The 10,175-nt window shown below is 50.0% G+C and overlaps 1 protein-coding gene across 1 annotated transcript in view; it reads right to left on the bottom strand.

The window, feature by feature from the left end:
* Positions 1-7,638: 7,638 nt before the first annotated feature.
* Positions 7,639-10,175, bottom strand: part of LOC103285419 (NKG2-A/NKG2-B type II integral membrane protein-like) — a 42,789-nt gene continuing 40,252 nt past the window's right edge. The window contains exons 3-5 of the mRNA XM_054718623.1: positions 9,985-10,136; positions 8,137-8,237; positions 7,639-7,822 (exon numbers count right to left, since the gene is read on the bottom strand). Coding sequence (XP_054574598.1) covers positions 7,711-7,822; positions 8,137-8,237; positions 9,985-10,136 — 365 coding nt within the window. The 3' untranslated portion in view covers positions 7,639-7,710. The remainder of the gene's footprint in view (positions 7,823-8,136; positions 8,238-9,984; positions 10,137-10,175) is intronic.

Genomic DNA, 10,175 nt, shown 5'->3' with positions numbered 1-10,175 from the left:
CTCACCCGGGTCTGGGACCCAGCCTCACCCGGATGGATCCAGGGGCGCACGGCCTCACCCGGACCCAGGATCTGGCTTCACCCGTACCCAGGGACGCTTGGCCTCTCCCAGACCCAGGGGCACGTGGCCTCACCCGGGCTTAGTTGCACAAGGCCTCACCTGGATCCAGGGACACATGGTCTCACCCAGACCCAGGAACGTTTGGCCACTCCCAGACCCAGGGCCACTTGGGCTCACCCGGGCCTAGGTGCACGAGGCCTCATCCGGATCCAGGGACGCATGGTCTCACCCGGACCCAGGGACGCTTGGCCTCTCCCAGACCCAGGGCCACTTGGGCTCACCCGGGCCTAGGTGCACGAGGCCTCACCCGGATCCTGGGACACATGGTCTCACCCGGACCCAGGGATGCTTGGCCTCCCCCAGACCCAGGGCCACTTGGGCTCACCCGGGCCTAGGTGCACGAGGCCTCACCCGGATCCAGGGACATATGGTCTCACCCGGACCCAGGGACGCTTGGCCTCTCCCAGACCCAGGGCCACTTGGGCTCACCCGGGCCTAGGTGCACGAGGCCTCACCCGGATCCAGGGACACATGGTCTCACCCGGACCCAGGGACGCTTGGCCTCTCCCCGACCCAGGGCCACTTGGGCTCACCCGGGCCTAGGTGCACGAGGCCTCACCCGGATCCAGGGACACATGGTCTCACCCGGACCCAGGGACGCTTGGCCTCTCCCCGACCCAGGGCCACTTGGGCTCACCCGGGCCTAGGTGCACGAGGCCTCACCCGGATCCAGGGACACATGGTCTCACCCGGACCCAGGGATGCTTGGCCTCTCCCAGACCCAGGGCCACTTGGGCTCACCCGGGCCTAGGTGCACGAGGCCTCACCCGGATCCTGGGACACATGGTCTCACCCGGACCCAGGGACGCTTGGCCTCTCCCAGACCCAGGGCCACTAGGGCTCACCCGGGCCTAGGTGCACGAGGCCTCACCCGGATCCAGGGACACATGGTCTCACCCGGACCCAGGAACGCTTGGCCTCTCCCAGACCCAGGGCCACTTGGGCTCACCCGGGCCTAGGTGCACGAGGCCTCACCCGGATCCAGGGACACATGGTCTCACCCGGACCCAGGGACGCTTGGCCTCTCCCAGACCCAGGGCCACTTGGGCTCACCCGGGCCTAGGTGCACGAGGCCTCACCCAGATCCAGGGACACATGGTCTCACCCGGACCCAGGGACGCTTGGCCTCTCCCAGACCCAGGGCCACTTGGGCTCACCCGGGCCTAGGTGCACGAGGCCTCACCCGGATCCAGGGACACATGGTCTCACCCGGACCCAGGGACGCTTGGCCTCTCCCAGACCCAGGGCCACTTGGGCTCACCCGGGCCTAGGTGCACGAGGCCTCACCCGGATCCAGGGACACATGGTCTCACCCGGACCCAGGGACGCTTGGCCTCTCCCAGACCCAGGGCCACTTGGGCTCACCCGGGCCTAGGTGCACGAGGCCTCACCCGGATCCAGGGACACATGGTCTCACCCGGACCCAGGGACGCTTGGCCTCTCCCAGACCCAGGGCCACTTGGGCTCACCCGGGCCTAGGTGCACGAGGCCTCACCCGGATCCAGGGACACATGGTCTCACCCGGACCCAGGGACGCTTGGCCTCTCCCAGCCCCAGGGCCACTTGGGCTCACCCGGGCCTAGGTGGACGAGGCCTCACCCGGATCCAGGGACACATGGTCTCACCCGGACCCAGGGACGCTTGGCCTCTCCCCAACCCAGGGCCATTTGGGCTCACCCGGGCCTAGGTGCACGAGGCCTCACCCGGATCCAGGGACACATGGTCTCACCCGGACCCAGGGACGCTTGGCCTCTCCCCGACCCAGGGCCACTTGGGCTCACCCGGGCCTAGGTGCACGAGGCCTCACCCGGATCCTGGGACACATGGTCTCACCCGGACCCAGGGACGCTTGGCCTCTCCCAGACCCAGGGCCACTTGGGCTCACCCGGGCCTAGGTGCACGAGGCCTCACCCGGATCCAGGGACACATGGTCTCACCCGGACCCAGGGACGCTTGGCCTCTCCCAGACCCAGGGCCACTTGGGCTCACCCGGGCCTAGGTGTACGAGGCCTCACCCGGATCCAGGGACACATGGTCTCACCCGGACCCAGGGACGCTTGGCCTCTCCCAGACCCAGGGCCACTTGGGCTCACCCGGGCCTAGGTGCACGCGGCCTCACCCGGATCCAGGGACACATGGTCTCGCCTGGACCCAGGGGTGTGTGGGCTCTCCCTGACCCAGGGGCGCTTGGCCTCGCCCGGGCACGGGATCCAGCGTCATCCGGGTCCAGGGGCACTTGGCCTCACCCGGACCCGGAGTCCGGCCTCACCTGGACCCAGGGGCATGTGGCCTCACCTAGACCCAGGGACGTGAGGCCTCACTTATACCCAGAGGCGTGTGACCACACCCGAGCCCAGAGGCGCGCAACCCCGCCCGCACCCGGGTCTCAGTGGGGCCCCGTCTTCCCGATCCCAATTCCTGCCGGTCAATCCCCCCTCAGCAATTCCCTTGGCCATCCTTCCGGGGCTCCAGTATGGCTGCTGCAGAACTCGTCGGGCGGCGGCTCGGCGAGGCTCCAGTGCACCCGGTGCATGGCGGTGGGCCAGTCTGGCGTCGCTGTGTCGGCCCTTGGGTCTGCATCGGTGGCCGGTCGCCGAGCATGCGCACCTGGCCGCTTCCGGGGCGTTGAGATTCTTGACGGACTCAGAAGTCAGCAAGCGCGGAGTCTCTCACCCCATGTCTCATAGGGGCTCGTCTGTCCGTGCTTGGCTGCCAGTGGAGCCGTCCCCTCAGCCGGAGACCGCCGGGGGAACTGCGCCGAGCACGTTCCAGGCCGCTGTTGTATCGCCTGAGCCATAGTTCTTTTGTGTCGCCTGAGCTGTAGTTCTTAAAGTGTGGTCTTTGGGTCACCGGCATCAGCATCATCCCACATCCCCCTCTTTTATTCTAGTTGTAGAGCATCTACTCAGCCAGCCCTATGGTGGTCTTGGATGGTGTCTGCTCTGCTCTCTTGTCGTAGTCTCAAAGTTGTTGTGGTAGGCAACAATCAGGCTTCCGCCCTATGCCTCCATCTTGGTCCTCCTTTGTATAGTTAAGTCTTGATTGGTGTTGGTGTCACTGGGGGGGCTCTCTTTGTCTATAAAGGAAGAGTTGCTGTGCAGGAGATACGTTTATGGGCCGGGTCTTGGTGCAGCAAAGCTTTGGCGCTCACTGAATATTCCCGTTGAATGTGTCCCTTATGCACGTGGTTGAAATCTGGTGTCATCTCCCACAGACCACTAGATGCCCTCGTTTCTGGGTCTCCAATGGGGTGTAGATCAGCTACTGCCTTAGGCACTCAGCAAGGATTACAGCAAAAACTGTAGTTTCTTCCTCCTGTCTGAGTGGCCCTGGAGCAGTCCGACTAGAACAGCAGATCATCTGGTCCGCTGCCAGAGGGCAGTCCACCCACATGCATAAGCCGTTGCTTGGGGCGCAGGTGTGCCTGCAAGACTTTCGGGGCAGGTCTTCAAGACGTGCGGGGCGGGTCCCAGGGCGGGGCGGGGTCTCAGGGCGCCAACAGGCCATGGTGTGGCGAGCCTCGATGGCTGTGAGTCTGGTCCTTCTGCCTTCCATGTATCTAAGTCCCCTCGTTCCGCACTCCAGCGCAGCAAACACTGATTGCTGGGCGCACCTCTGCAAGAGTCCCGCCTCTCCCCGCAGGCATCTGGGTCTCCCGGGGTTCGCCAGAAGATGGGTTTCAGGGTGATGGAGAGCTAATCTCCCTTAGGTTTGGAACAAAAGCCCCTTTCCCCTGCCACCAGCCAGACCCACGCACCTCCACACCTCATCCCCTCCGATTTCGCTGGGTGCGAGGCAACAGAACAGCCTTTAACCTCCGCCGCCATCTTTTTCAAACTTCTCAATTTGTACTTCTTAATCCCTTCATTTCAGTCAACTTTACTGAAGTCTAGCGCCGCCGGGAGGTGCACGGAAAGGGCGCCCGGGCCTCCGTCCGGTGCGCGGTGCGCGCGTCCCGCGGAACCAGGCGTGTGAGGGCCGCGCGGCTGGGACGGGCGCTGGGCGGCCGCCGAGCTCCAGGCACCGCCATCGCCGTGTTCCGGACGTCGCCGCCGCGGCGTCCCCCCAATTTATACTTCTTAATCCCTTGAATTAAGTCAACTCTACTGAAGTCTAGCGCCGCCGGGAGGTGCACGGAGAGGGCGCCCGGGCCTCCGTCTGGTGTGCGGGGCACGCGGCCCGCGGCACCAGGTGCGCGGGGGCTGCGCGGCGGGGACGGGTGCTGGGAGGCCGCCGGGCTCCGGGCGCCGCCGCTGCGGCGGCGTCCCCAGCGTCCCGGGCCGGGCGGCCTGCGGGGGCGGCGGAGTTGCGAAAGTGAGTGAGTTTCCCAGGGTTTCGCCCGGAATGGGGTTCAGTGCAATCGGAGCCGGTGCTCAGCGCACTCCGGAGCCTTTATCTCCTTCCTGCCAGTGAACTCCGGCCAGGTCTTCAGCCGCCCCCTCCTCTCCGGTTCCATCCTCCCCGCAGGCACGTGTGCTCGTGTCTCCGCCCGTTTCTCCATACCTCAGGCTTTTACGGCTTCCCCGACTGTCCCCGTGGCCTTCTCCTTCCCCCCAGCTGTGGGCATTTCAGTCCGCCAGCTCTCCTGTGGTTCTGGACGATGTCCGTTCTGACCTCTAGTTGTATTTTTGAAATTGTTGTGCCCGGCTGCAGGTTAGGTGTTTAACCTATGCCGCCATCTTGGTTTCTCCCCTTTCCCCATTTTTAATAGGATTATTTGTTTTTATGCTATTAGGTTGTATGAGTTCCTTGTATGTTTTGGATATTAACTCCTTATCATGTATGTGATCTGCAAATATTTTCTCTAATTTGATAGGTTTCCTTTACATTTTGTAGATGACTACCTTTGGTGAACAGAACATTTATTTTTTTACATCTAATTTTTAAAAACATTTTATTGAATTTATAGAGGTGGCATCCTATCTAATAAAAGAGTAATATGCAAATTGACCATCACTCCAACACACACAAGATGGCTGCCCCCATGTGAACACAAGATGGCTACCACAAGATAGCCAGCAGGGGAGGAAAGTTGGGAGGGACCAGGCCTGCAATGGAGGGCAGTTGGGGGCGATCAAGCCTGCCGGGAAGGGCAGTTAGGGGTGACCAGGCCTGCAGGGAGAGCAGTTGGGGGTGACCAGGCCTGCAGGGGAGGGCAGTTAGCGGCAATCAGGCTGGCAGGGGAACAGTTAGGCATCAATCAGGCTGGCAGGCAGAAGCGGTTAGGGGCAATCAGGAAGGCAGGCAGGCAAGCAGTTGGGAGCCAGCAGTCCTGGATTGTCAGAGGGTTGTCCGACTGCCCATTTAGGCCCAATCCCTGGGATCAGGCCTAAATGGGCAGTTGGACATCCCTTGAGGGGTCCCAGATTGGAAAGGGTGCAGGTTGGGCTGAGGGACACCCCCCTTGTGCACGAATTTTGTACACTGGGCCTCTAGTTGAGTAATAAAAGTATATATGTTTCAAGTGTACAATTCTGTAATACATCATCTGTATATTTTATTAAAATAACATGTATGGATCTTGAGAATATCATGTTAAGTGAAATAAATCAGACAGAAAAATTCAAGAACCATATGATTTCACCCATATGTGGAATATAAAACTGAAAGCAACAAATGAACAAACAAGACAAAAAAACAAAAGCTCATAGATACAGACAACAGAATGGTGGTTACCAGAATGAAAGGAGAGTGGAGGGATAGTGAAGAGTAGAGAGGGTCAGGTGTATGGTGATGAAAGGAGATTTGATTTCGGGTGGTGGGCACACAATGCAATATACAGATGAGGTATCATAGAATAGTACTCTTGAAACCTATGTAATTTTACTAATGAATATTACCTCACTAAATTTAATAAAATTGAAAAAAAAAATCAAGGAAGTCAATGGATACAAGATCAACATGTAAACCTCAATTGTATTTCTTTTTTAAAATATATTTTTATTGTTGGTAGTATTACAGGCATCTCCCATTCCACCCCTTATCTTCCTCCTCCTTGCCCCTACCCCCTCCTCAGGCTCTCAATACCCTATTGCTCATGTCCATGGGTTATGCATATCTATCTATATAAAACCCTAATATGCAAATCAATCGAACGGTGGAACGACTGGTGGAATGACTGGTTGCTATGACGCGCACTAACTACCTGGGGGCAGACGCTCAACACAGGAGTGTCCCCAGCCCGCAGACCCCAACCAGTGGTGGCGGTGGGGGTGGGGGGGCAGGGACAGCAAGCAGGCAGCACCAGTCCAACCAAGGTGGGTACGAGCAAGAGCCCCCTGATCATCCCGCTGGTTGCCCCACAGATCGGCCCTGATCACTGGTCAGGCCTAGGGACCCTACCCATGCACAAATTTTGTGCACCGGGCCTCTAGTAAGTATATAAGTTCTTTGGTTTATCTCTTCTCGTCCCTCCCCAATCCCACATCGAGGTATGTCAGTCTGTTCCATGCCTCCAAGCTTTGGGTCTTATTTTGTTGGTCAATTCATTTTGTTCATTGGATTCCACAAATAAGTGAGATCATGTTATATTTGTCTTTCTCAGATTGGCTTATTTCATTTAGCATGATATTTTTCAGGTCCATCCATGCTGTCCCAAAGCTCATGTGTTTTTCTGTTTGAAGCAGCAAAAATTACTAAATGTTTTAAAAAAATAAGTCATTTACAAAATTGTGACTGTAAAATACCTATATTTCTGTAAGACTTTAATATAGGAAAATTAAAAATATAGTAGAGATGTTAAAGGAAACTTAATACATAGAAGGATAAAGCATGGTATTAGTTGGAAGAGTCAATATTGTAAAATGACTAATCTTTATAAATTAAAGTTTAAATGCAGTCCCAAATATAATTGCAAGTGTTTTTTAAATGTTTTTATTAATGTGTGATTTACAAAGCATAAAATTCATCCATTCAGAGAGTATATATCAGTGATTTTTTGCATATTGCCAGAACTTGCAACTGTCACCATGATCAAAATTTAGAAAATGTTCAGCCCCCCAAACAGTATGCCAATTTGCAGTCATTTCTTTTTTAAAAAATATATTTTATTGATTTTTTCACAGAGAGTAAGGGAGAGGGATAGAGAGTTAGAAACATCGATGAGAGAGAAACATTGATCAGCTGCCTCCTGCAAACCTCCTACTGGGGATGTGCCCGCAAACCAAGGTACATGCCTTCGTCCGGAATCAAACCTGGGACCCTTCAGTCCACAGGCCGATGCTCTATCTACTGAGCCAAACCAGTTAGGGCTGCAGTCATTTCTTATTCCCACCTCTCTTCAACTCTTGGCAACCACTGATCCACTTTGTGCCTCTGTGGGTTTGCCTCACAATGTGATCTTTTAGAAAGGTTGAATGCCACAAATATAATGCTGAACAAAAAAAAAGTCAGAAACTAAAAGTAATGATACCTGTACATTTGAATGTGTATATCATTCTCTAATAATTGTTAAGGAATTTTTCAGTATTAGAATAAATAACATAATTCATTTTAAGAGTTATGCAAAAAAAAGAGTTATGTAAATAATACTATTTCCATTTCATGAAAAATAAAGTTACCCGACAGAATCCAAAATCAGATGTTTTAACTCTAAAGCTTATGTTTGCAACTATATATTTTTGAAGCTCCACAACTCCATGATGTGAGGCCATATAGGTTTAGCAGAGCACAGTCACCTTTACCAAGTGATAAGTCTTCTACTCTGTAACAAAGAAAAATGCATAACTTTGTTGTTATCATGTATGGAGACAATCCATGAAACAATAAATAATATTTTTCATGTAATTGTAATAGGAAAACATTTTTAAAATAGGTAATGATACTCTTTACATAATATTAGTAAGAGTTTGTCATTAGGAAAACTGGGTAGTCATTCTTTAGTATTTATGTCAACATTTCATTAACTTTGAACTTCATTCTTCATGTTTATAGTTCAACTAAAACAAATGTATTAATAATACTCTTTTAAATGTTTCCTTTTTGTATTTTTTATGCAGTATTTAAAAAACAACTTACTTTAGTTTGAAAGCTGAACCATTTGTCAACATCCAAGTATGATCACGGCTGATACGAAAAACTCCAATCCATGATGGTGGTAAGATAAAACTCAGAAATTCCTACACCAAAATAAAAAAAAAATTTATTTAAATAATCATCATTAAAAGTTATTTTTTAAAGCCAGTAGTGTATTTTTTCAAAAGATCCTACATTTTGAGAACAACCCATGAAAACACGGAACTCAGAAATTTCTGCCCCAAAATAAAAAATTTTCACTTAAATGATCATCATGAAGTTTGTATTATTTTTTAAATGCAGGTAGTGTACTTTCATATGATCCTTCACTTAAGAAAAAAATAAGATGTTGGATTTTAATCAATATTAAACATAAAATCATAAACCAAGAATTCATATTGCTAAAACTTTTCAGCCATGTTTATACTTTTTCTACTTTGGATTTAAAATTAAGTCTTGAACATTGATACTTAGTAGTGATGTTAGCAAGGAAAATCCTGATATATGTAATCTAGTAGTTACCAAATGTTGACAAAATTAACATAACAAGGCTTTAAATAAATTTTAAAATACTTATTTCAAGTATTTGATACTGTGACTAAATCCATGTAGATCTCTACTACGTTCCTCATAATTTAGGTTTTAGAAAAAAATTAAAGGATTGTCTTTAAGAAAACAAATGACATGGAAGCCAAAAATCTGGTTTGAACCAGATAAGACCTGAATTGATCTATTTCTGTGTTGGTGGAATCCAGTAGTCTAGGTGTCAGAGACTCGTTTTTCTGCTATTCCCCACTAAATGCAACTATAAATTCTAGAACTAGTGAAAGATGTTAAGTAAAGGAGAGCTCTGAAGGTGGAAAGAGAAAGGGAAAATGGTTGGTTCCCCAAGATTAGAGGACAATAGACAGGGTAACTTATATATTCACCCAACAGCAGTAACCTAAGGCCTGCTGTTTCCCAATATCCAACATAGCATTATAGGAGGTAGTTCCAAGGAAACCACCCCTCCCATGCATTAGAGAGAGAATTCTGCCCAGCAACACCACCCATCCTGCAGGGAGATCCCTTAGGACACCTGCTAACAAAGGAAATCAGAGTAAGTTTTCCTAAACCCAACAGAATCCAAGGTAGGAGGGCTGGAGGCAAAACCAGCAAAGGGAACCCTATAACTAAAATCAATGGACCCAGCATGGCTTTTTTATTGCTGAGGGCATGAAACTCACATTCCCAATGAGAGACATCAGATAGAATCGACTTTAAAATGTTACATTCCCATAACAGGCAGTGAAAATTAACAAACTACAGATAAATGTAGCAATATAAATAAATTGTAAAACGTATCAGAAGGAGGTGCAAAATGAAGAAAAACACACTGCATGGTTTCATTTATATGAAAATCCAGAACAAGCACACATCCCATCGTATTAAAAACTAAGACAGTGGCTAAATAAAGAGGGAAAAGGTGTGATGAAAGAATACACAGCAGGGCTGAGGAGGCTGGAAACTTTTATGTGGGATCTGATTTGTAATGACATGGTTCTATTCACTTTGTAAGCAATTTGCACAATTACGGTATCTTTAGAGTCGGGGACATATGGTAAAGGTAAATAGCAGTTTATTCTAGACAGAAAGCATTTATAGGAACATGGTTTTCTATGAAAAGCAAGATTGAAACTTAACAAATGTGCATGAATGTTATCAAATATAAATAAAATGTAAATCAAAAATAGAATATTAACACTTCAAAATGATAACGAAAATATGTACAAGAATATATGTCAACTTTGTTAATATGATATAGACTAAAGTAAGCTTTTAATAAAATTTTTGAAACACTTAAAACCTTACCATTTCTTTTTCATTATCTATATAAAGCAGGTTAGAGTTCTTAGAAGCACAGGCCAGCAAACTGTCATTCCATGTTTTATTTTCACTACTAATATAATAGCAATTTTTGGAATATGTAAACCACTCCAGTGGACAATGACCACAATGATTTGCTAAAGAAAAATTATAAATGTTTAACTGAACACAATTTA

This window comes from Eptesicus fuscus, chromosome 7 (genome assembly GCF_027574615.1).
Source record: "Eptesicus fuscus isolate TK198812 chromosome 7, DD_ASM_mEF_20220401, whole genome shotgun sequence".
NCBI classification, from domain to species: Eukaryota; Metazoa; Chordata; class Mammalia; order Chiroptera; family Vespertilionidae; genus Eptesicus; species Eptesicus fuscus.
The sequence above is the reverse complement of the archived record's forward strand: the minus strand, read 5'-3'. Positions and strand labels throughout refer to the sequence as shown.